Below are 25,427 nucleotides of genomic sequence, written 5' to 3'. Positions count from 1 at the left end.
GAGAAAGCCGTCCCGTACCGGGGGTCAGCTGCTCCCCGAACACGTGTTGCCGCGGGTGAGATCCCGCCGGTGCCGCCGAGGACGCGGCCCTGGGTGCAGTGGGCCGGGTCGTCGGGGAGGGGGCTTTCCTGGGGGCGGGTGTGCAGGGAGGATACGTTCCCGGTTTCCTGGGGCTTCCTGGAGCGACCTCTGCGGTCACTAGTTCTGTCAGGTGGTCGTGTCCTGAAACGTGGCCGATGCCTGACGTGTTCCCTCTGCTTTCACAGAAATTGCTCCCTTCCCTCTCGACCTCTCTCGAGGACATCTTTACCCACTGGGAAAAGTAAGTCAAAGGAGGAAATGTCTGTCAGATTCCAGGCTGTGTTAATATCCAGGCTGCCTGGCACGTGTGATCTTTATTTGCTGGAATTTCCCATTGTCAGAATATTTCTGATGATAACTGTGCTCAGCAGACTTGCCTCCCGCTTTCAGACCGATTCCTTCAGGTGCTAAATATTACTTTGGTTTAAAATTTCCTGAGCTTGGAGATAAGTTGTTACACTGGTTTTGAGCAGCTGATGCTGTTCTTGCCGGTTGGGGTTAATACTGGAGTGTTGTGAGGCTCAGAGTCGTGCTTTGCTGGCAAAAATCTTTTCCCCAGTTCTGTTTCACTTTCTTTTTAAAGCCATGTGCTTTGCAAGAATATTGGCACAAGAACAGTGAATTTGGGCAGATGCTGAAATGCTGAGACTCTTACAGGGACTTGAGCCTCGGCATGGATCACATATCTCCTGACTCGGAGGAAGTCTCTTGGTTTCAGCCTGTCCTTTCAAGCTCTTACATGTTCAGCCCAACGCTATTTATTCCACCTTCACCCAATGTGAAGGTCTGCAGCGTGGAGGCTTCCCGTCTGTGGGGTGCTGTGGTGTTTGTGCCCACCCTGCGTGCTGCTCGCTTTGGTTTGATGCCGAAGCGCAGCAATGCGGAGAGCAGTCTGCTGGCACCTGCAGAGCCAGGTTATCGGGGAGTCGGTGGAGCTGGGCTTCTGTGCCCATGTTGAGGAGCTCTGGAGTGAAGATGCTCCTCAGCATGGCTGTGTCAGCAGCCTTGGGAAGCGGCTGTTTGCTTCAAGGGTGTCTTCTGCTAGAAGGCATCATGCCTTGGTGCTATCCCGGTTCTTGCTCTTGTGTCTCCGTTATTTTCTTACTTGAGCAGGAGAAAGACTGGATCTAGGCAAGGATGTAGCAGCATAGAAACAGGTTTGCAGTTCCCCTCTCTAACATTTTATTGCGCTCTTGGGTATTAATGGTGACCTTTTTCTGTGCTGGTTATCCTGGGTGCTACAGCAAACCCTCCCAACACTTTTAAAGCTTGTGGGGTGACAGGGCACTCTCATCACGTTTCATTCCCTTTTCTGTAGTGTCACCCTTCTGTTGTGGTCCCACCCCACAAGAACGCTTTTTATTCCTGGTCCCCTGACTTACGCCTGATTTGAAGTTGTAGTGTGGGATGTAGTGACCAGTAGTTGTGTTTATCCAGAAGGTGCCCTGCCCAGCTGGAGTGCTCCCCTGTGGATGAGCTGTGATTCTCACGTCTTGTCGCTTCATAGGCTTTTGGCCTGAAAATGCCTTTCCTCTGACTGTGCTGCAGCTCTTGCCCGTCTAACTGAGGCCATCCTTGGTGCTCTCCTTCAGAAACACCTTCAAAGTGAATTTAACAGTTGAGACTTCCAGTTACTTAAGAGTGGCCTCCCTCCAGGGCTACACTCAGCCCTCAGAGGAGGCTGGGAGGGGGTGGAGGGATGCCTGGGGGCAGGGGGAAGCTGGACCTGCTCAGCCCCAGGAGCTGCCAGAGTTGTGCAGCCCTCAAATGCTCTGGGCTGCTGTAGGGTCAGCGCCTGCGGGCGCTGCTGTTTTCCCCCGCACAGTATCCCTGAGCCCCTGGTCACTCATGACAAATTCTCACAGTCATCTCTGTTCTGCTGTCAGCTGCTGCTGAATCAGGAAGGCGTTGCGGTATGGTAGCTGTCTGCGTGGCTTGCTCTATTATTTTATTAAAAGGATTATTAGAGTAGTTAACAGGACTTTGTAATAGCAAATGTGCCTTCGGCTTAGCCTGCTTGCAAAAAAACTTGCCGTCACAGCTATGCTTCTAAAACGCTCTGATAGTAAGCACAGTTTTACTGGCCAAATTGTTAAACTAATCTTATTTTTAAATCAGATGAACAAATAAGCTAAAATGGCACAAAAGTGAGGGGGTTTGCCTATTATAATTGTGTGTCTCGAGGCTTAAAGTGTTACATGTGTGAATCACACGGATATGTGCCCAGCAAATGTTATCCTCCTAATAAATCGAAGGTATTACCCGTGTTTTCATTTGAAAATTAAAGGTAACTAAGGCTACATCGTCTGTTCTGGTACAGGTAGGATTCGGAACATTCTGAAGAGACGTCTTTTTCCAGCTTAATGTTTTAACCCAATTGAACAGCTTAAGTGTTTAATGTGGCCCCTTCCTCCCCTTCTTTCAACTTGTCTTCCGTAGCTCCAGCCACTTCCTTTCTTAAATCTCTCTGCAACCTGCCTCTTCTGTCCTTCTGAGTTCAAATGCCTTTTGCAGCCTTTAGATTATCTTCTCCTGGCCTTGTGGAATACCAAGACCTGTTTGGGAATCACTGCCCTAACCCTGGGACTGCACTTATTGACTGCCTGGCTATAGCTGCCTCCTGGAGACAGAATTTGCTCTGTAGGATGCCTTTGCTCTGTGGTGAGCACCAGCCTGACCATATACATTTTTACTTCTCTGCTAAAGTGAGAAAGAGTCTGTCTAAGACACAGGGAAATAAGTCTATGTTCACTCTCTCCTCAGAGTATCACGGGGATATACGTTGCTCTCAGGAGTTGCCTGAGGAGGACCAGAGATGTCCCTTGCAGGTTAGAGAAGTGTTTCTCCCCACCCCCTTAGGAGCTGTAGAGGAGTGACACCGCATGTCCTTAGGCTGGAGCCTGATCTGAGAGTGGATGAATAATTGTATTCTAATTTGTTCAAGATTATTTTTTTTCCCCATTTTGACACAAATTCTGTTCCTTCAGAACTCCCTCAAATTCCAGGAGAAGAAAGGTGAGTGAGGAGGAGGTAGCCATCCCAGAAAAGATCAGAGTTCCCGATCCTGTGAGCAGCTCTGAGAGCTCAGAGAAAGAAGAGGACGAGAAAGAGAAGGCGAAAGCTGCAAACGGTAGGAGCCTTTCATCTCCCTGGAGCTGACAGAGTAGGACTGGAGGCTTGTGTAGGAGCAGCCTGACATGCTTGGCTAGAGCAAATGTTTGTAAAGTGATGGCTATTCCCTTGTGCTCTTAGAAAAATAGGACAACTAATTCAGCACCCCCTTCTCATGCAGAGTTTCTGAGGAGCACAGATGTCTGCTGAAGCTAGAAAAAAAACTGTTATGATTCATTGGGAAGGGATGGGCGTTGTTGCTTGGATAAAGCCTTGGGAACCTAATGCTGCCCAGTGTGGAGCACCTTCTATTTGGTCCCAGGTGTGTGTTGGGCCAGCAAAGGCAGGCCTGTTTCATGGATGAAGGAAGGACTTTTTAGTTGGTCTGGAAAGCCAGGGCCCCCTGTCTGAGGTGGGGATAGATCCCTGATGCAGCTGATGTGGGAGGCATTGGCTTACGTAGTCTAACAAAAACCAGTGTCTCTGATATGTTGTGGCTCAGACTCATCTGCTGGAGACCAGACCTTGGAAACACGCAGATCTTGGCAGGTTCCTTGTCTTGGTGGTGGGGAGAAGGATGGGGCAGAGGAGCAAAGCCCTTGCCTGTTGCAAGGACAGTGGCAGTGGTGTTGGGGCAGGTGTGGAGATGGGACCGGGCCCTGCCTGCTGGGGCCCTCGTGCAAACCAGAGGCCATCTTGATGTGAGAGATACGCTCACACAACTTCTCCATGGCTCTCTTCTGTGCAGCAGCCAGCCTTTCCCTGACCACAAACTCGGGAGTGAATGTAGAAAGCAGTGAAGATGATGACTCCTCATCAGAAGAGGAGACACCAGCTGGAAAAAGTGCAATTGCGGTAAGGCAATTCTTCTCTTGGCTTTGAAGGCTGATAGTGCTCTGAGGCCAGGACTGTCCCAGACTCCTTGGCATGTGTAGAATTGTGGGCTAGGGTGGCATTCATATTTAAATGACCCACCTGTGCTGGTATAAGCCTTCTCTTAGATATCTGTCCCCCAAGTGCTTCCCCAAAGATCTCTATGGCTTGCCCAGATTGCCAGATTGCTGTTTAAGGTACGTTGTGTCCAATTTAGCCCCTCATCTGTCTATAGGCTTCTAATTTCTTTTGTTTCCTGCAGGTGACACCAGCTGTGGTGAGCGGCAAAGCTGCCAACTCCCTGCATTCTCCTAACAAAGCCACTGCCCCAGTAGGCAAAGCAGCAGTGCTGTCTGCTGCAAACAGAACTGTGGTCTCAAATAAGCAGCAGCCCAATGCACTAGCTGCGCCTGCAGCTCCAGTCAAGGCTGGGCAGAAACTGCCTGCTCCTGGGAAGTCTGGACATGCTGCAACCGCCGTGGCCAAAGTAGGTCAAAGCAAAGCACCGGTAACGACCAAAGCACCAGAAAGCTCCGGCAGCAGCTCCTCATCAGAGAGTGAGGAAGAAAAAGAGACGCCGACTGCGAAGGCTCCAGCCCCCAAAGTGGGTAAGGAGCCTGTGGGGTGCGGTAAATGCATGTGTGCTCCAGCTTTGCTGCGAATCAAGTCTGAGCCATGCCTTCAGTGTGTTCCTGTCAGCTCCCTTGCTGGAAAGCTCAGAGCGATGCTTGTTCCTTGGGGAGACTGTGAGAATACTGCAAAGCAGCCAGCTCCAGAGCTCTGTGGGATGAATCCAGCATGCTTGCTCTCATTTCAGGCAGCAGATTCTGTGCTAAGATGTCTGTCTGGCAGCACCCAGCACTACAGGGTTGGAGATAACAGCATAGCTTAGCTGGAGGAGATGCAGTACTAATACTGCAGATGCTTTCAGCTTTTTGAAAAGGCACTGCAGCATCTTCTCTTTATTCCCAATTGAAAAGTGATTTTTTTGAGGTTTTGAAGTCTTTAGGGAAATCTTTTACTGCTTTGAAGTGTGTGTGTTGGGGTGGGGGAGTGAGTAGATTATAGAAGCGGTCCTGAATACGGTCTGAATATGGTCCTTCTCTTGGCTCTTTTGCGGAGGAGGTCCAGCAGGCTGGGTGCCCCTGCAGGGAGCGGTGTGTGGCTGGGAAGTTCCCTTCAGGGTCAGAGGGTGGCCAGGAAGGATTTCCTATCCCTTCCTGCGCTTGGGGGACTGGTGTTCATGGGCCGACATTTGTCTGGAGAAGCTGTTCCCAGCAAGCTGCTGATGCTTTCAGCGGGGCTAGGCCCTCTTCCCTGCAAATCCCCTTAGTCCTCTCTGTGGCTTGTTTTGTTTTCCTGACTTCAAAAGCCACATTAGCATCACGCTCTGGGAGCTCAGAGCAGGCAGCAGCTGTGACATCGCCTTGCTTGTGTTTTCAGAGCTGAAGCAGGCAGCTGGGGCCACTGAGAGCAGCAGTGAGGAGGAATCAAGTGATGAGACATCCTCTGAGGAGGAGCTTGCAACTCCAGTGGTCCAGGTAACCTCTCCAACGCAGGGTCCTTGTCTCTAGGAAATCGCTTCCCTTCAAGGAGAGAGGAGATGCTGCAATGCTGTAGTTTGACAACACCCCCTTTCCTGGGTGTGTGGGATCCCCCAACCCAAGGCCAGACAAACATGCTATGTGGCTGAGAGCCCCACTAACCCCTGCCATCATCAATCATTCCATCCCAGTTCCTCCTAGTCCCTGAAGTTGAGGGAGATCCTTTGATGTGTAGGAGGTGATTGGTGTGCAGCTCCATGGATGTAGTCAGGCAGTTTGTGGAGAAAGTGGCTTGCTTCAGATGCTCCACAGCCCATGGGTCTGAACAAGCCTATCCTGGTCAGAGTTGGCAAGGTAGCCTTCAAAACAGATCCCACGCAGTTACAGCTCTCAACCGGTTTCTTCTGAGATGTTACCTGATTCTCCTCTTCCCTTTTGTTCCCCCTGTTCCCAGGCAAAACCAGCTGTGAAAACAGTGCAGGGTAATGCAGCACCTGTGAAAAGTGCACCTGCTGCTCCAGTGTCCCTCAAGAAGAACACGGTGAGGCAAACGGCACTGGCACCAAACCAGGCCAAACCCTTGGCCACAACGGTTCCTGGGGCTGCAAAGCCCGACGACACATCAGAGAGCAGCGACTCATCAGACAGCGAAGATGAGGAACCCTCCTCAGTAACCCAAGTGCGTCTGTCTGAGATTCTGTCTCTTCTTGCACACCTCTGCAGGGCTCTTTCATTGCAGGGAAAAGAAAATTCTGTAAATGCACATAGCGTATAGCAAAGTCATGTTGGGGGTGGGAAGAAAGAGGCACGGAGTGTTTAAAGGCACCTCAATGTCTTTGCTCTGAGCTTTAATCAAGCCACTGTGCCTTTCTCAAAAACAAAAAAATCCATCGGTACTTCTAAATAAAAAAAACCCAGCATTTCTTTTCCCACCTGAAGAGGCAAATTGTCACAGTTGAATTTGCCTCTCAGCTATAAATTGCAGTAAATAGTGTCTAATTTGTCAAACTAGTGCAGCTTAGCTTCCCTGCTGCGGAGAGTGCAAAGTGCTGCAGTGTACCTCACTGGAGGGGACTGGTAGCATCAGTGGGCTGATGAAGAATGTCTGGTCTTGCTTTCTCATCTCGGGAGACTATCCCCACACAGCCAGATGAACGGATGTCTTGTGTCCTGCCAGTTGCTATTCTTCCTTCAGCATTTGCTTTTCCCAGGGGGCTCTGAAATCTCTTCCCTTGATTACAGTCTGAGTAAATGAATTATGTTGCTGTGGGATTTGACTTGTTTCACACTGTTCTTGTCTTGTCCAGACAAAGCCACTTCCAAAATCGTCCCAGGCCATCCCATCCCCAGTGAAACCTATACCAGCAGCATCACTCTCCGGCAAAGCAGCTCCAGCAAAACCACTTCCGCTGTCCCAAGGGAAGCCAGCACCAAAACCAGCAGTGCCAAAACAGGCCAAAACCACGCTGGGAAGGACTGCTGCTCCCACAAAGCCTGCTGAAAGTACAAAGCCAGCAGAGAGCTCTGACTCCTCTGGCAGTGAAGAGGAGGATCTCCCTGTGCCTATCAGCCAGAAGGTAGGTGATACCCCATTCAGCTCAGTGCTGAGGGATGGGATATGCAAGATAATTGTTTAGCCCTAAAATGCTACTACTGAGCTCCTTGAAACACCAATAGCATATAGTATGTTGTATCTCAGTCCCTCAGAGAGGAAGATCTTTCTTTCTACTTGGAAACAAGTATAGCCTAACTCTTCTCACCCAGCCATACCAGAGGAGGGTCAGCTCCGGTGTGATACCGGCTGTTCCACTCCACTCATGTCTTGCCCCTCTGGAGTGGGCTTTGTGTGCGGGGTCACAGATAGCTTGGTCTTGGCCCTCCTGTGAGGGTTTGTTTAGACCTCTCTTGAGAGAAGGACCATGAACTCAGGCTAAACTCAGACTTAGGTGGCCAAATTCATAGGGAAGCAAATCCCTTCCTGAGAGCATCCTTAGGCATCCTTCTGTGTTGGGACTGAGCTGTAGGGCCCTTCAGAAAGTGCCCTGAAAGCAGTGTTCTGGAGATGGCAGCTATTATCTGCAAGGGAGGAAGGGAAGCCGGGGGCAGAGCTTCACGTGTCCTTGCAAGGAGGCTCTTTGTCAACACGTCCTTTCACTATTGACAGGCAGGAGCCGGAGAGGCTTTGCATTTTTGTCTTTATAGCCTTGGTCTGCTAAGGTGGGTGGAGGGGGACGCATCTCTAACAGTTGGCTCTGTGCTGCTCTCTTCCTGCGTGATTATATGTGAAGATTCAGCTCTGGGTGGCAGGAGCAGCTATTCTGATAGCTGTGCCGTGGGGTCCTGCTGTAAAACTATTGAGACTCGTCGGCTCTAGCAGGGTTGTAGATGAAGGACATGCTGGGGTAGGTTTGTTTCCCCTCGGTGTTGATTTGAAGCTGCCAGCAGCAGGTAGCCATCTTGCCGACAGCTATTTAACCACTTCAGCATCTTCCCGCTTTCAAACTGGCGATCACCCCTCAACAGCCACAGTCAGCAAGGAAGAGCTTGTCATCGAGGGAGCTCTATTTTTGCCAAGCAGGCTGTTTCTTCCCATATTAGTAGCCTACAGGCAGAGACCACGAGTGAAGCCTGAAGATAAACCATTAGGCTTAGCTGTGTCCACAGTCCTGTCCTCCCAGTCAAACTCTTCTTAGCTCATCCTCACCATCTGCTGCTTGGGCATATGCTAACCACTGACTTACTGTATCCTGCAACTTCCTCTGGCTTCTGTGCAAGATCCAAACAGATACAGAGCGTTGGAAGCTGCTTCATCTTTCCCTGTGGGGGTGGATTAGCACAATTAAAATGAACATCATGCCTAAATTGAACTGCTTAATTGGTATGTTTACCCCTGAAGACTCAGGAATATTTAGTCAAAGAAGTTGACAAGGTGTTTGCATATTTTGGGAGGGAAGGATGGTGATGGGGGACAGTCTGGACTGACCTTAAAGATGCTGTGAGCTGCTTTTCTTTTGGAACTACTAATTTTGCTCTGCTTCCTCTTTCCTGGACATTTTGAGATGAAGATGGCACTTGAGCCCTCTATGGACAGGCTTTGGCTTCTGCTTAGCAGGACTGGGTGTGAGATGCTCATGCATGTGTGTATTGAGAACCTGTCTCTTCCTTGAGCATCCCAGGAAAACCCATGCAGGCTGCACTGGTAGAAGTTGTGCCTGCAAGTTTTTCTCTTGGATTGCAGGCCCTGTGAGGAGAGGCCAAATCTCTCAAAGAGATGGAGGTTTTCCCTCCCTGACCCCTGTCCCCTCTCCCTTGCAGGTGACAGCCGTACCTCTGCTGCGTCGTGATGCAGCTGAGATACTGGTCCCAGTCCTGCTACACTGGCGGTGCTTCCGTGGTGCGCAGGCAGCAATGGAGTGTGATTGTTACAACGTGCTCGACGCACGTGGCTCGGTGTTGTTTCCCCCTCTTGTCATGCAGCGCTGCATGATGCAAATGGCCCAGCGGAGTGGCAGATGGGTTGTGCGGGAGCTGAGTCATCACACTCGCACCGAGCCGCAGCAGCTCCTGGTTTGGGGGCTGGAGAGGGAGCAGGAAAAATTATTTCCTCTTGAATTATTTTCCTCCTCCCTGAGTTACTTCAGTACCTGTGACTCTTAAGTTGTTGGGAGCGCTCTGCCTGCGTTACCCTGTTCCCTGGGTGTAACTCAGACATGCTGCTGGCCTGATCCCACCCGGGGCTGGGCTATAGGACGTGGTGGCTGTCAGCCATTGGGCAGTGACTGAGATGAGGTGGATGGAGGGACCTTGGCCTCTTCCCAGGAATATCTGAGGAGCCCTGAGGCTGTGTAAAGCTTATGGCGGTTTCTCTGTGGATGCTGTTACGTTCTTCCTGTGTCAGGATGCCTCTGTACGGCAGCTCTTTCCTGATCTCTTGCTAAGTTAGGAAATGAAGCAGTCCTTGCACCGTGCATCTGAATAGGGGGAGAAGCCAGTTCTATTGCTATGAAGGTCTTAAAAGTGAGCAAGTGTGGTCTGATCTTGGTCGACTCTTCCCTTGCACAGCAGTGCTTGGGACGGGAGAGAGGGGAGCTAGTGCATTCAAGTAGAGCGTGTGAATTCTTGTGTCTGCTTCAAGTAGTTCTCTCTCTTCAGCACTGCAAATCTGGCCTCTCTCCTGGAGATAGTGACTCACTGGTATCAAAACAAAACAAGACAAGTGAGGTTTGCAATCCCCCCCCCCTCCCCAAGCGCTTGTGGAGGTTTCTGTTTCTCTAAGCAGAGTCAAAATGTGCTTGGCTTGTTCGCAGAGCTGTTCTGTGATGGGATAAACATGCAGATGCTGTTGTCTGTTTAGTGTTTGGCTTGGAGATGATAAACACTGCCCCAGTGGCAGCCCTCGGTGGGTTTGTGCCAGGAAGCGCGGTAAGATCTGTCCTCCCGAAAGGCTGTTAGGCTGGTGCTCTCTGCTGCTGGCCAGGAGCAGCCCCCGGCTAGGCTGGCACTGCTGAAGTTCTCCTGGTCCTCTGCTGCGGCACTGAGAGGGTGTTGCTGCGACAGCAGCATGGCAGGGCTGTGCAGCTGGGCAGGAGTCTCTCTCCCCTTCTTGCGGGAGGCCTGGAGACAGAGTGCTGAAGTGGGCTGCCATCACGTGCGGGTTGGATGGGGTCTGCCTGCCCTGGCAAGCATGATGTACTCTTTGGCAGAGCAGCCCGGAGATGAGCGATGAGCAGAGTAAACTGAGTGGGCGCAGAGCACTGCAAGCCTGGAGAATATCTGCGGGTGGTGAAGTTACCAGATCTCTCTTACCCTCCTCAGCATGCAGGAGGGGTGTCTGCAGCCCTCGGCCCAAGGTGGGAGGGGGCTGAGAAGATCATCTCACCTAGCAGTTGTGTATCTGGTGCTGCAATAACTGAGGCTTCCTGGTGCTGACACACCCGTTGCTTGGGGCAGCGGCCCATGGCCTGTCCTGGGAGATCAGAATGGTGATGGGTGCTGTAGAAAGGCACAGCCCAACTGAGTTGCTGGGGGTTTTTTTGTTGTCTGGAGATTTCTAAATTCTTAGACCTGTTGACAGTTCAGTTTCCAAGGTGCTCAGCGATATCTTGGGTCCTGGTCTGTCTGCCCTATGTGTCCCCAAACACTTGCATCAGCCCTGTGTCTATGCTGAGCTCTCCTGCAGCTCTAGGATGTGACTGCTCCGATACTGTCTCTGAATCTTGCAAGTGTTTTGGCACAAGGCTTCCCATCTCCTACTGATTCCCCAAGCTGGGGGGAGGTCGTGCTTAAATGAGAGGTTTCCTTGGAATGGGGGTCTCAGCGTGGCGGTGCTTCTCCTGCACTCAGGCTCCTGTCCAGCCAGTGTCTTGGCCTCAATAAGGAATTTCTGTTCTGAGCTGATGAGCGCTGTTAGCCCTGCATGCTCGTGTGGTAAAACACACTTGGGCTTCCTGTCAAAAGCATATTGCTAAATACAGTGGTATGCCTCTTCAGCAGCTCAGTCCAGGCAGTAACTGAAGCCCCTTCCAATCTTGACATGCCAAGGATAGAGTGAGTGTTAGTAACAGCTGTGTTGGGGTAAAACAAAACCCAACTTGAGCTGAAACTGCACTTAAACTCCTAAACAACACCTGTACTAATACCACATTTCTGGGCCTGTGTTTCTTTTTTGTTAAGAGGTTAACAGAACAGCCTGGGCCTGTTCCCAACCTGAGCCAGGCTGCTAAAGCTGGGTTGCCTGAAAAAGCAGTGGGAAGCACCTTGAAAAGCCAGGCCTCAGAAAGTGAGAGTAGTGACTCATCTGACAGCGAAGAGGAGTCCCCTGCAGCACAGACACAGCCTCCGCAAGCTGGTAAGTCTCCTGGTAGTGGCCAGGATCCCTCACCTGCATCCTCATGGGTTTCCTTCTCTCTCCTGCACATGGAACAGCCCTGTCTGTTGTGACAGCTCCTGCTCTGGAGAGCCACAGAGAGCAACTCTTTCTCGTGGTGACAACCTCTTACACTTTTCCTGCAGTGAAAACCAATGCTGTGCCCCAGGCTACAAACGTGAAGAAGGCACCGGCTCTGGCACCAGCCCCAGCCCCTCCACCTGTGGACAGCAGTGATGATTCCAGTGAGGAGTCGGATTCAGAAGAAGAAATAGTCCCCCCTTCGCAGGTAAGGAGCCGCTGACCTGCTGAGTGTGGACGCTGTTAGTCCTGCAGGCTCAGGAGGTCTCAGAACTTGCGAGGCAGTAGTTGGGTGGGTGATGAGTGGTGCAGAGAGGAGCCCTCCTGTTGGCTGGATCAGGTTTTCCTGGCAGCATCCCTGGGTCTTGCTGACCCAGGCTCTCGGCCACAGCAAGCTTGCAGTGTGTGAGAGCAGTGGAGGGTGTGAATGTTTTGGCAGGAACACAAGTAGACACACGAGCCCAGACCTCCTCTGGGACTCCGTCTCCTTTGCCCTACTCCAGGGAGTTAGACTGGAAAAGCAGCCAAATCCTTGCAGGCAGAGTCTTTCCATGAGCTGGGTAGCTCCAAGGCAATCCGCCCCCTGTTTCCTCCCAAACCCCTGGGAGCGGCTGGAGCTCTCTGGACTCCTCCTCCGCCAGCCTCGGGAGACTGGAGGGATCTGCCCTGAAGGGTAGCACAGTGGCCTTTCAGCCGGAGGAGCCAGACCCCTGCCTTGGAGAAGAGACACTGCTGAGTGTCGTGGAGCCAATCCCAGCTCTCTCAGCTGAGTCTCATCCTGTCTCCATGCCAGTCCCGCAGGGCCGGGGCTGAGCTCCCTAGGGCCTGAGCTGCCTTGGTGTGAAACTGGCTTGGGTGTCTGCACCTCTGCTGCAGTTTGAGCCCAAGGAAGAAACCACCTGAAGCAGCCTTGACTGAGGAATGTGGCTGCTGTTCCTACGTGGTGGTGGCTTAGTGGCCAGGTGCGCTTCTTGTCCCGCACATATGCGTCCCCTGTCTGGCCAGCGCCCTTGCTGGGAGACGGGAATTACGTGCGCTCAAGGATACGTTTCCCCATGTTGGCCTGATGCTGTGGCCAGTGGAAAGCCTGTCTCCCCCAGCTGGTGGGCAGGCAGCCAGCCTGAGCAGTCCTTGATTAAAGTGTGTTTATAGTACCAAGATTGTATAAAATAACGCAGTTGCTGTAACTTGAGCTTGGTGCAAGGCGGCTGAGAGCTCACGTCGGATTGGCGGCTTCTGCATGGCAGAGCGTTGCCTTTCTGAAGGCCAGATGTTGTGTGAGGGAAATGTCAGCCCACAAAGGCCCAGCTTGTCAGAGATCTGGAGAGGGGGGGCTGCTCACGTAGCCTCGTTTGTAACACAAACTAGGAGGCTGAGCACTCCTTCGTCGCTTCTGCTCCCTCCTCTGCTGGCATTTGTGTCTTGGACCTGATGTCAGTGTCTGATTTCCATGCCCCTGGCTCTTCTATTTTTAACCCGTCTTACGTGTAGTTTGATGGAAGGTTTCAAATGTGAGGCAACAAAATTGCTTCTTGTTAATTTGCCCTCTAATATGTGGCTTGCTTGTGGACCTGAAGGCAGTTTTGCCCTGTGGTTGGTGTCTTTGATTTATCTCTTTTGCCAATTAACTCTTGATGTGTGATCCCTGTTTTTTTTTTTTTTTTTTTTTGCTTGCTTGTTTGTTTTTTTAAGAGTGCAGGAGACATCCTGGAGTCCAAGTGCCCGCTTTGCAAAGTAGAGTTTGCAACTGCAGTCTTGCTGGTGCTGCAGTGGATAGGGGTTTAGGCAGTGGAAAGCTTTAGGCACTCCTGGGGTGCTGGCCCTCATTTCTCTGCTCCTGGCTGTGCCAGAGGCCCCGCTCAGGGGCTCACAGGAGATAGAGCTGGCCTGTAAAGGGGAAAAAAAATAAATACGAGCTTTGGTGCTGTGCTGAAAATGGTGGAAGGACTCAGGAGTTAGTGGTGGATTGGTGTATGCTTCTGTCTCTTTTTTTTCCCTCCAAGTTGTGGTCTCTTCTGATTTTCTTTCTCGTTTATTTTAGAGTCTGTCCCAGCAGAACATCAAAGCAACCAAGGTTTCAAGCGCAGTGGCTGCCAAGGCTAATGCCACACTGCCTTTGGGGAAGGGGATAAAAGCGCCTACTGTCCCTCCAGTTAGCAGAGTGTCTGAGAGCTCGAGTAGCGATTCCTCAGAGCACAACGTGCTGGCAGGAGAGGTAATGACCGAGGAGACTAAAGTGGGGAGCTTCCCTGGGGAGAGTGGGCTTATGGGTGTGCTGGAGTATGAGGCTGGTGCCATGTCCCCAGCTGAGGGAGTGTGTCCATGGAGGTGGGCTGAGGAGGGCTGCTCTATTTTAATCCCTGTTATCACACCATAAGGTGAGGTAGATGAGCAGAGGGTAGCCCTGGTAGCTTTGCTGTTCCTGCCTCCCAGCTGGCTGACAGGTTTCTTTCTCCTTTTGTGATAGCAGTGCCCTGTACAGTCAGGAGTTGTCTGCTTGGTCACAGCTGCCTGCTTCATCTGTGGGCTAGGGGGAGATGGGGATCTCTGTGTCCTGTGTGAGAGGTTCTTGGGCTAACCTTGACATGAACTGGAGCAATATGCATGAAGAAGGGCTGAGGTGATCCAAGCCCATCGCTCTGGGCTACTTCTTACAGTTCATGGACATGAGCAGTTATCCTTCTCTCAGATGCATTTCATCTTCCTCTCTCTAGGCCCCCGCTCCTCCTTGCCTAAAGCAAACTGTTCCTGTGGGAAAAGCTCCTTCAGCAGACACTGCTGACCCTCAGGCTGCTTCGCTCCTGGGAAGTCCCATTGCCAAGTCGAGGAAGCCAGTCCTGCAGCCAGTGCAGGACGCCCCGCTGAGCCAGGCCACGCTGCCCACCCAGGCAGAGGAGACCTCAGACAGTAGCAGTTCCTCAGACAGTGATGAGGAGGAGATGTCCAAGCAGCCCCCCAAACCTGGTCAGTTCTACCAAGAAGATGCTGTCAGTGCTGGGCCAGACCAGGGTGGGAACAGCGTTTTGTTATCCCGTGGGAGGTGTGTCACCTTCGTGTAGTGGTTGGAGAGGGGTTCGTCCAGTGTGGCAGAGCACTCACCTTTCTTTGGAGGCAGAAGGCCTTTTGGTGGCAGTAACTGTGCTGGGTAGGTGAGCTCAGCCCCAGGCAGCAGTGGTGGGTTTAATGGGATGAACTCTGCTCTTCCAGCAGGCTCACTGCAGAAACCAGGAGGGACCCAGCCAGCCCACAGCTCCTCCTCGGAGTCCAGTGAGGAGGAGGAGGCAGCGTCACAGGTATGGTAGCTGATCAGGCTGGGATCCTCTCGGGTCTTGCAACTGGCTCCTAAATAGGACAGAGAGAGGGCTGAATTATCAACCATAGCAAACGGGGTGCTGAGTGGGTTTGCCAGCACAGAATTGGGGGTTCCCCAGTGCACTGCTGTGAGCAGGGCCTTTTGGTGGGGGCAGTGAGAGGCTTTTGAACCTGGAATGCTTCCCCAGACAGCTGGGCCTTGGGTCCAGGGCTCACGGTGCCTTCCCTAGGGGAAGGGATGGGAGGTGGTGCCTTGCAAGGGTTAAACCAGGAGAACTGGTGCACAGTGCAAATAGCAGCAGGATTTTTTCCCCCACTTTTATTTGTAACTTAACCCGTGTCCAAGCCATTAAATTCCCTTTGTAAGTAACGTGCAGGGCGTGCAGCACATCTGCAGTGCATTAGCTGTGCGTGGGTGCATGCTAATGGCCAGGAGCCTCCCCCAAGCCTGCTTTACTGGGCGAGAACAAAGAGGAGACCCTTTTACCATCAGCTTTTGCTGCTGTATGCTCAGCCAGCGTCTGTCAGTGCTGGCCCCCTCTCCTGGCAGCCCTGGCCTCTCTGCAGGGCTGGCTGAGTAGTGCAGCATCACCCCACAGGTGGCCAAAGGTGGGCCCTTCACTTGGAGTATGGGGACAATAGCAGCAGAGATGGATCTGCCTGACTGGTGTATGGGAGGCAGCCCTGCTGTGACTCCTCAGTGTGTCTGTGCTGTTTCAGTCCCTCCTCACAGGCTATCTGGGCCTCTCCAGGACCCCAGCAGCAGCACCCCAGGCACCAAAGATGGTTCCCCCCCAGCCTGTAGGCAAAGTGGGGCAAGGGAAAGCAGTCGTGACTGCTGCAAATTCCCTCGCCAAGGCCCCTCTGAAAACAATCCCGGCTGACAGCTCCAGCAGTGACAGCAGTGACTCTGACACAGACATCGGCCAGATGGCTACAAACCACAAAGCAGGTGGGTTTCCTTTGGCAGGGTCTGGGAATCTGCTTGGCCCAGCAACAAAGCCGTGCTGGCACTGGAGGGTGACACTGGGACGGAGCCCTGTTCCCAGCGTGTCTGCACCGCAGAGCCCAGTAGCGTGGAGTGCTGCTGCCGTCTGCTGGCTTCCCCTGGCCACGACACAGGCCTGTTCTTGAATGCCCCTCCTGCGCTGGCTGGCTTGTGAGGCTCTGTACCTTTGCCTTTTCCAAGTTCTGCTTCAACTGCAATAATGAATGCAATTAATGGGAGTAGGTAGGGCTCTCCCTAAAACCTATGCCCATTGCACTGATGTGGTAATGATGGCTCCTAGGGAATGTTTAAACACTGGCTGAAGAACATCTGCTGTACAGTGCTGGTATTTAAGCCTCCTCTTGGTCTTTCTGGGCTCTGTAGTGTTTCTGGAGGGCAGGGGAGGGGAAGCAAATGGGAAGACCTATGGAGAAACAAAATGTGCTGCCATTTCCCTGTTGCCCTGGTTTGTTGGCAAATTGTAAAGTTTGGAGCTGGAAGCTGCTTCTGCTCTGGTGTGACCCTGGCACATTCAGATGAGCTCTGGTCTGGCTGTGAGCTCTGGAGGCTTCAGTGGGTCTGTTGGCTTCTTGGGCACATCCTTAAGTTGTGCAAAGGGCTGTCAGAACTATATACAGGTCCTAGAAGGCCGAGATTTTGGGGGATGGGCCATCAGTGATGGTTAAAAGTAGTGGTGTGGGTACCCCCTCCACCTTGGGAAGTCCCTGGCTTACTGGGGGTGGGATTGCTCTATGCTCGCCCGTCTCCTACTACGGTTTCCTCTAGTGTAGTCCTTATTCTTCATGGATGTGGCCAAAGCTGTTGTAATCCACCTCCCTCGCCAGATACTTGATCTCAGGCTGAGGCATCTTTTTCTGGCTCTGCTGTAGTTGGGATGGCCAGCAGGCTTTGCTTTTGAGGGAGAACTAGATGCTTCTCTTCAAACTCAAGCACATTTCCATCCTCCAGTAACTCTCTGGTCTATGTAACGAATGCTCCATGAGCTGTCTTCTCTCTCTTGTTATTGTTTCTGCAGAAAACAACCCCCTTCCAGGACAGGAAGCCACAGGAGCCTCCAGTAAAGAGAAGGAGGCAGGAAAAACAGAGCCAGGTCATGCCAGCCTCAAACCTTCCCCAGTCAAGAAAGCCTTGGCCGTGAAAGAGAATGGTGTTGGGGCAAAGGGGGCACAGGCAACCCCAGCACCATGTGCACTGTTCTCCGTCCCACAGTCAGAGGAGTCAAGCTCAGGGAGCGAAACTGAGGTCACCACGGCTGCCAAAGTTCCTGCAGTGCAAACACTGGAAGGGTTGGAAGAGAAGAAGAAGAAGAAGAAAAAGGAGAAAAAAGAAAAGAAGGAAAAGAAGAAATCTTCCTCCACAGCAGACAAGTCTGGGAAAACATCTAAGAGCAAAGACAAAGAGAATAAGAAACAGAAAACATCTCAGAAGCGGAAACTGCCAGGAGAGGATGGGGCTGTTGGGCAGCCCAAGGAGAAGAAGCGGAAAGGGCAAGCTAATGAAGAAGTAACCAAAAAGAAAAAGAAGAAAGCAGCTGGTGACCTGGACAAGTTGCCAGGCAGCAAGGAAAAGAAAAAATCGGCTAAAAGTAAGCATCCCTCACTTGGGGCTGCATTTGCAATAGGTTCTTGCAGCTGATGCACATTGAGCCTCTGGTGCAGGGCCTTGTAAGTAGCACCCACTTTCCTGTTAGCTTCCTGCTTGGCTACTTCCCGCTTGGCCCACCCAAAGCCAATGCCAGATTTTTAACACCCTGCTTCAGAGTTTTTCTGCAGTCTCAGCACCAGGTCGTGTTGCAGACAGCAAGCTGGGCTCTCCTGCCCCTCTGTCCTGCGTCCAGCACAGTGGGAACTGTGTTAACACTCATGCTGATCCTTGCTGCTCGGCATCCTGCTGCTTCCACCCTGGTTGGAAGCAGCTGTCTAGCTGAGGGCTGGCAGAGGGTTGGGGTGAGTCTGCGTTGAACCTCCTGAGGCCTCTTTGCCTCCTCTTTCGTGTGGCCTGCCTATCTGCACCAGGCTTGGGAGAGTTCTCGCTAGTTGTAAGCCACAAGGCCTGTGTTCTGCCCACTGCGCTGTCTGCGTGGTGCCCTGCTCTGTCTCTGCAGTGCAGAATAGCTCTGCTAACCCGGCTGGCTGCCCTGGCTCCTCTGTGGCAAACGCAACACGTGTGGTGGAGAGCTAAGGTGAAATGTGGCTGGGGACAGCACATTTCAGTCCCTGATGTGCTGGGGGCATGGCAGAGGAACCCCAGCGTTCACATGTGCAGGGCTTTGTGTTAGTCAGAGCTTCCTGAGCACGGCCCCCTGCTGCCAGCCTCTTTAAGAGATCAGCCTTGAAATCCGCACTGTCATCTGCCAGTGTAAACCACTGCTGTTCCCCGTGGGGCGACAGTGCCCCTTCCTGACCCTGCCTGATCAGTGACTGTGCTCTTACATGGTGAGCGGCTCATTCAAGAGATTTGACTCGGGGCTATTACTGCTGCTTTCAAACCCCTGGAGAACGAGGAGGATGGTACCAGCCTCCTGCTTGTTGCTCCCAATTAAGAGTGTTTCCTGCCCCTCTTGTCTGCGTGCCTCTCTGTAATGCTCTGTTTGCTGCCCTAATGCAAAGGCTTTTTTTTTTTTTCTTCTTTGCAGTGCAGACTGCATTTGCAAATCAGAGCTGGTTCTGGGCTGGATCTTGTAGGCTTTTTTTTTTTTTTTTTAAATAAAAAAAAAAAAGGGAGATGGAATGGGTGGGCCGGATCTGCTGGGGTTTCTGTTCTGCAGAGCTGCAGCCCTTAATTTTGGAGGAGACAGACTTGTCCGTCAGCCCTTGTGTGGGCTGTTGCACAGGGGTGAGCTGGAGCCTCTTGGAGCAGTTGTGCTGAGCTGAACCTTGTGTCCATCCTGTGTTAGTGGCTCCCCTTGCTCTGATCTCTAGCATGTGCCCAGCTATTCCAGCACTGAAGTGGTTCCTTGGAGTGGGTGGGCAGCCAGAGGTGGAAAGAACGTCTGCATGGATGGTGGGATCAAACTGCCCTGGCTCAGAGGTACCAGAGAAACGCCCTGGGCAGAGCTGCCTTGTGGTAGGGCTCTGCCCTCACCCAGTTACTTACTGCTCTCAAAAGCTTACTCAGGTTTGGATGTGATGAAAAGCTTACTGGAGATGCTCCTACCACTCTGCTCCATCTCGGAGGCTAGCAATACCAGAATCCCTGTCTTAGTTGACTTTTCTTTCCCTCTCCCAGAAAAGAAGGCTGGGAAAGAAAAGAAGAGGAGCAAAAAGGTGTCTTCGGAAGGGGAGCCTATAGCAGATGGCTCCGCTGAAGTTCACAAGAAGAAGAAGAAGGTATGTGCGAGACCCTGGGATGGGGTACCGTGGGGAGAGCTGTTCGGCACCACGGTTGTGATGCTCGTCCCTGCAGTGTGCCAGGCTGGAACAGAGGAACAGCCGTGTTCTGGCCTCGCTGGTGGCACAGAGGAGGCTGCAGTTAATTGTGGCTAATCTTGAGACACCCTGACCTTTGGTTGGGATTGGGGTGGCTTGAAGAAGGACTTGTTCCTCTGTCTCTCCCCCAGGAGAGATCCCTTTTCCCTGGAAGGGTCAAACCCAGGGGCCATTTTGGTGGCAGAGAACCTGCCCATGGAGTAAGTGCTGCTCTTTAGCTGTCTGTTCATCTAGCTGTTTTCAGCGGAAACTGGAGCCCCTGAGGGCTTGGCAGGCTACTGCATCCCATCCCAGGGAAGGCGGGCAGAGGGAGGCTATAGGATGTTCCTTGAAATGGATATGTCCCTGTAGAGATGGTAGCCAAGAAGCCCCTGTGGCTTTGCCGGGTCCTTCATGTTTGTGGTGCAGATGATACTGATTTATTTTTCACCCTTTTTCTTTTTAGAAGAAGAAAACAGCTGAGCCTGAAGGATTGTGAGAAGGTACATGACCCGTGGGGACTATCAGTTGGTACCTCTGAACGGCAGTAACCTTGGCCAAAATCAGTACTCCTGGGCCAGTCTTGGGAAGACAGTGTGCCCTCTAAATGCTCACTGAGTCAGCCTGGCCTTAGATTTAGAGGGCCAGGGAGTGGAGCGTTGTAAGGAAAGTCATGCAGCAGTGTGCTGGCTTCTCTGGATGTGTTTGACCTCAGCTCTTTAGTTGCCAAGAACTGGATGTCCAGCCTGGATGTTGCTGTCCTCTGTCATCAGCAGAGATAAGCGGGCCTCTGGCAGTGTCTGTCTGTCCTTGCTGACCACAGGGAGCTTGGAAAAGTAATGCGGATTAGATGATGATGTTGTAGCCACCTGGAAGTGGACCAGATGACTCTGCCCTTGCTCTGCTCAGCTGTAAGCCTGTTACCCTCCTCCCCATCCCTAACTCTTTTAACTCCTCTCCCCAAAGGTACCGCATCCCTGTGATTAAGGATTTATGGGTGAAGATCAAACAGAAGAGAGGAAAAGGAAGCTCATCAGGAGAATTTCAACTTTTTTTTTTTTTAAATAATAATTTATAACTTCTTTTAGGCCAGTCTTGGGAAGACAGTGTGCCCTCTAAATGCTCACTGAGTCAGCCTGGCCTTAGATTTAGAGGGCCAGGGAGTGGAGCGTTGTAAGGAAAGTCATGCAGCAGTGTGCTGGCTTCTCTGGATGTGTTTGACCTCAGCTCTTTAGTTGCCAAGAACTGGATGTCCAGCCTGGATGTTGCTGTCCTCTGTCATCAGCAGAGATAAGCGGGCCTCTGGCAGTGTCTGTCTGTCCTTGCTGACCACAGGGAGCTTGGAAAAGTAATGCGGATTAGATGATGATGTTGTAGCCACCTGGAAGTGGACCAGATGACTCTGCCCTTGCTCTGCTCAGCTGTAAGCCTGTTACCCTCCTCCCCATCCCTAACTCTTTTAACTCCTCTCCCCAAAGGTACCGCATCCCTGTGATTAAGGATTTATGGGTGAAGATCAAACAGAAGAGAGGAAAAGGGAGCCCATCAGGAGAATTTCAACTTTTTTTTTTTTTTAAATAATAATTTATAACTTCTTTTAACTGTGACTTTTAGAGCAGAGCAGCATAACTTTCTGCCTCCTCCTGCCCCGCTGGGGCCCAGAGATGTGTTTATTGCCCCTTCTGATGGCTCGCCTGTTGCACAAGAACTGAACTGAAGGAGGCAGTTTGACCAGAGAAGAGCCAGCTTGCATAAACTGCTTTCCTCCTAGTTGACACCCAGCCATCTCTTTCTCTTTCCCATCACAGAGCTATATTTTTAAGAGAAACTTTTACCTTTTTTTTTTTTCTTCCTCCTTCTGTGATTTGTGGTGTCAGTCCTTTTGCTACTATGGAAGAGAGCTCTTGGGTTTACTTTTTATTCTAACACTGACAGCAGTGATTTTTGTGTCTCTGGAATTGCACTGAGCAGCTGTGTCCAGCAGCTGTTCTCGGCCAAGATGGTGTAATTTTTTGTGGGTTTTTTTATGGAATACAATAAAAAATGAACGGTGACATTTTGCTTCAGCTGTTTTCAGGGGAGGAAGGGAGGTGCAAAGCCCTTGGGTTCAGGGACCAAACCCAGCCCAGGGAGGCAGGGCAGGGGCTGAGCCTGGGGCAGGGCTCTGCAGGACGTCGCGGGTAGGAGGGCAGAGCCCGCCTTCCACCTAGCTTCATAGGCGCCACTTCAACCCCTGGGCAAAAACTACTTGCTTTCTGCCTGCTCCCCAAGGAAGATCAGATGCTGTTGCTCCTCAGCTTTGAACTGTGTGTTCTTCTAGTGTTGGTTTGTAATTTTAAAATTTTTTATTTCATTACTAAAATGCTGTGTAGGGGCAGGTGCTGAGAGCAGGCTTGGGCATCGCCTGCTGCCTCGCTGGCAGCTGCTACCCTGTGCCCTGTGCGGGGCGTGTGCCTGGTTTCCTCATTTCACTGCCAAGGAGGGAGGAGGCTGGGGCGCAGGGGGCTGCTCGCCTCCTCCCCCCGTGCCCAACTCACTTTAAAGTTCTTTCAGTCTGCTGGGGTGCAGGGGAAGAGATTGAACAAGTGATGGACCAGGTAATGGGGCAAGGAGGATGTGCACTCCTGGAGGGGGGACACAGACGTCACAGTGTCTTTGCAGAGATTTTTCTTTTTCCCTTTTTTCTTAAGCTTCATTTATTTTTAACCTAGGACAGCTGCAAACTCTTTACAAGCATGGCTTGAGTTGCTTACAAGGCTTTCTTATTCAAAAGTTTATTTGAAATAATTTGCTTGTGAGGTCATTTATAAAAGAACTATCAGATGTATTCAGAGAAATGAGAAGCCCCTCTGACTCCAGGGTCAGCTCCTCTGCCTGCTGTTACCCACTGCTGCGGCTGTTCTCCAGCCAGAAGGCGCAAGCTGAAGGTGAGCATCTACCTCTACAAACCTGAGCGCTCCACGAGCAAAACCTTCTACTCTGGTAACCTAAGGGGGCTTCAACCTACGGGGGTGGGAGGAGGGTGTCAGTTAAGAAGCTGGTGGAGGTTGTTTTGCTGCTTTTAATGTTGGTTCAGTGTAAGAAAGCATTAGTGGCTCGTTCTTCAGCAGGGGTGAGCTCTGGGTCTGCCGCTGCCCAGGTGCTGCAGGGTGCTGATGAGCAAAAGGGAACGGGGTTTATGGGTCTGGCACGGTTGAAATCGCTGCCCAGCCTGCTTTACCCACCCTCTGAGGGAACACTTTGGCTCTAGCACTGATCCTGGTGGCAGCTGCAGCCCCGTCTGGTGCCCTGGAGCAGGGGAGGGCTCACAACCGGTGCCTCGAGGGGCAGGAGTGTGCAGGGGTGCCCGCTGTTAAACAACTCAGGAAAGCAGAAGTAAGAGCAGAAATGTAACAGAGCAAAAAGAAAAAAACCCAAAACCCAAGGGAGCTGGGGTGCTGAAGAGGGGATGGGCATCCGCTGGTGTCCTCTGGTGTCCTCTTCTACTTGGCTGTTGGGGGGGGAAGAGAGGAGGGAGTGGGTGAGATGGCTCCAGGAGCTCCCAAAGCCCAGGCTGTTTTGCCTTGTGTCTCCATCACAACCTCTGCCGCCCTGGCAGCGCTTTTGGTGCTGCCCTGGCTCTGGGGGCTGGGGCCGTGCCAACCGCCCCAGCCCCACAACCACGCGTGGCCCTCACCTTTCTCCGCACCCAGCTTGAGCATGTCCACCCCAGAGAAGATCACCTCCTCCGGCTCCGCGGTGGGGGCAGAAGCGATGGCTGCAGAGGGAGGGCAGGACATGGCTGCTGAAGCCCTGGGCCTGCCCCATCGCCCCCACCCCTCTGAGGGCAGCAGGGGAGACCCTGTACCGCCCCCCTTTCAGCCACGGGTTTGGGGGCAAGGGGGGCTCGTGGAAAACCTTGGCTGCATGCCTCTGCTCTCACTGCAGCTGGCCCGGGGGGGCTGGGGGTTTAAGGGTGCTTAACGTGCTGGCACGGAAAGAGGGGTGAGGGATGCTCTCTACAGCTTGGTCACCCTCCTCCTCTCCCTGAGTGTTTTCCTCCCTAATCATGAGCAAAATATGGGGCAGCATCCATGCACGCTGCTCCTTCCTCTCCTCCACCCCCTCCCTGGCGACCTACCGGGGCAGTCCAGCTTTTCCCGAGTGGCAGTGCCCTCAATCCTGGTGCCATTTTTGTAGGAGCACCAGCAGTAGCCCGTGGAGGCATTGCACTGCTTGGGCAGGTAGTCGCCGTTCCCGTCGCACTGCGGGCGGAAGCGGCCTGGCCGCACGCCCCCAGCGTTGGCCTCCGCCTGGCACTTAGTTTGCACTAGGGCAATAAAAACAAAGGGGAGACAGCGTGAGCCCTGCTGCCACCCAGCAGCCTCGGCGGGAGCTTTTGATCCTGAAGCAGCTAAATTAAGTATAAAAGCCCCACTCCAGTGACCTTTCTAAAGCTCTTGGGCTAGCCCGGGATGGAGGAGTTGGGGTGTGGTGCTCTGGGTTTTAAGGCATTTGCACATCCCAAATGCCCTGCGGGCAGTGGCTCTGCAATGTCCTAAAGGCCACCAACCCGAGGCTCCCCATGGGATGAAGAGGTCTGTGATGGATCAGGGGATGGAGGGGTGGCCTTCGGGATGCCCCGTGCTGGCACCTCCTGGGGGTGGTTGCTCCAAGGGCCAGTCCCCACCCTCCCCAGCTCAGCAGCCCCCGTCCCTGATACCTTTCTCCGCCGGGATCTCCTTATGCTCTGTCTTGGGGTTCTTGGCCATTTCGAACAGCAGCCACTTGTGCATCCAGGATTCAAAGGACTGTAATGAGGGGAACCAGCACGTTAACCGGGACAGGGGTGTGCACCACAGGGGAGCAAGCTCCAGCCTGGGCCAGGGAAGGTCATGAGCCCCACCACCTCCCTTGGGGTGGAGGTAACCCAAGCCTGGCTCCAGCAGGACTTTGTTTTTCCAGGTGGGGATACCCCTGTCCCTCCCCAAAGCAGGGGGCTCCTGGAAGGGGAAGAGAAGGATGGCAGCAAGCCCTGACCTTCCAGTCTGCATCAGACATGGTGCTCTTCAGGCTCTTCAGGTTGTCCATCAGGTTGTTCTTCAGCTCCGGAAACATCTTCCTGGGGTCCGCTTGCTGCAGAGCAACCACCATGGTGAGACAGGGCAAACTAAAATGGGGTGGGGGCAGGGGTGAAGCTCTGCTTATATCAGCCAGATGGACACTGCAGGAGGCCAGGAGCTTCCACCAGCTCTGAGCACCCCAAGAGACCCCAGACCCAGCCAAGAGACAGCTTGAAGCTGGGAGTGGAGGGTCCTGTCACCTCTGGCAGCGCAGGGGAAAGCTGTGGGGGCAGTGGGGTATCAGGAGACCTTACCAGCAGCAGGTGCTTCACTTGGTCCTCGGTTTTGTTGCTAGGGGGGCCCATCTCCTTCAAGAGAAAAGAAAAAAGGGGCAGGGTGAGTGGGAGGGCTGGCAGCGAGCCCTGGGGGCAGCAGGCAGTGCCGGGCAGCAGTGGGCACCTCTTACCAGGCTGTCTACAGAGGGGCCGAGGGGCAGGACCCGCATGGTCAGGGGCGTGTTCACCATGGCCAGCTTCATCTTGCTCACCGGCTTGGCACCTGCCGAGAAGGGGTGGTGTGAGGGGCGCCGGGTTGGGTGATCCAGGGGGACCCGGGTCCCCTCTCCCCCCGGCCACCCTGACCCCGGCGCCCATGGGGGCTGCTGGCTGGCAGGCAGCTTCCTCTGCAGTGCCTCCAGCTGCAGGGTCTGGGAGGTCTTGGTCAGCTTGCTGATCTGCCCATTCTGCTGGTAGACGAAGTAGACGGTGACAGCCTGGCCGGCGATCAGCAGGGCCACCAGGATGGAGAGCGTGGAGAGGGCGGCTTTGTGGCCCAATCCAGACCTGCAAGGCATGGAGAGGGACCTCAGCCCCGGCCACCGGCTGGAGGGGACCTCCTCCTACCCTGTCATCATCCTCCCTCTCCCAAAACCCCCCCTGCAGCCCACGTCACCCCCCCTGCACCGCCCCAAACAGCCCCCTCCCGGAGGGGGGGGTTGCAGCCAGACAAATGCAAATTCCCCCATCGTGGCGTGCAGAAGTGAAATCCCAGCGTGAAGGTCACTCCTCCGCACCGGGGGAACCGAAACCCACTGCAGGGGCG

General features: G+C 53.0%; 2 protein-coding genes across 2 annotated transcripts in view; one reads left to right on the top strand and one right to left on the bottom strand.

Moving 5' to 3' along the window:
- The first annotated feature begins 236 nt into the window (after positions 1 to 236).
- Positions 237 to 20,347, top strand: TCOF1 (treacle ribosome biogenesis factor 1). The gene is made up of 16 exons (XM_035891055.1): positions 237 to 322; positions 3,069 to 3,211; positions 3,941 to 4,047; positions 4,328 to 4,673; positions 5,509 to 5,606; positions 6,064 to 6,288; positions 6,917 to 7,186; positions 11,283 to 11,457; positions 11,622 to 11,764; positions 13,598 to 13,771; positions 14,271 to 14,520; positions 14,767 to 14,849; positions 15,589 to 15,820; positions 16,893 to 17,462; positions 19,106 to 19,206; positions 19,751 to 20,347. The coding sequence occupies exons 1-16, from the start codon at positions 237 to 239 to the stop codon at positions 19,781 to 19,783; spliced, it is 3,036 nt and encodes a 1,011-aa protein (XP_035746948.1). The 3' UTR covers positions 19,784 to 20,347.
- Positions 20,348 to 22,023: 1,676 nt separating this feature from the next.
- CD74 (CD74 molecule) overlaps positions 22,024 to 25,427 on the bottom strand; it is a 7,390-nt gene continuing 3,986 nt past the window's right edge. The window contains exons 2-9 of the mRNA XM_035891048.1: positions 24,993 to 25,168; positions 24,793 to 24,884; positions 24,641 to 24,694; positions 24,304 to 24,399; positions 23,987 to 24,074; positions 23,405 to 23,593; positions 22,961 to 23,041; positions 22,024 to 22,774 (exon numbers count right to left, since the gene is read on the bottom strand). Of these exons, the coding sequence (XP_035746941.1) occupies positions 22,767 to 22,774; positions 22,961 to 23,041; positions 23,405 to 23,593; positions 23,987 to 24,074; positions 24,304 to 24,399; positions 24,641 to 24,694; positions 24,793 to 24,884; positions 24,993 to 25,168 (784 nt within the window). The 3' untranslated portion in view covers positions 22,024 to 22,766. The remainder of the gene's footprint in view (positions 22,775 to 22,960; positions 23,042 to 23,404; positions 23,594 to 23,986; positions 24,075 to 24,303; positions 24,400 to 24,640; positions 24,695 to 24,792; positions 24,885 to 24,992; positions 25,169 to 25,427) is intronic.

This window comes from Egretta garzetta, unplaced genomic scaffold (assembly GCF_000687185.1).
Source record: "Egretta garzetta isolate BGI_Z169 unplaced genomic scaffold, ASM68718v1 scaffold270, whole genome shotgun sequence".
NCBI lineage: Eukaryota > Metazoa > Chordata > Aves > Pelecaniformes > Ardeidae > Egretta > Egretta garzetta.
Note: the sequence above shows the minus strand (reverse complement) of the source record. Positions and strands in the feature narration are given on the sequence as shown.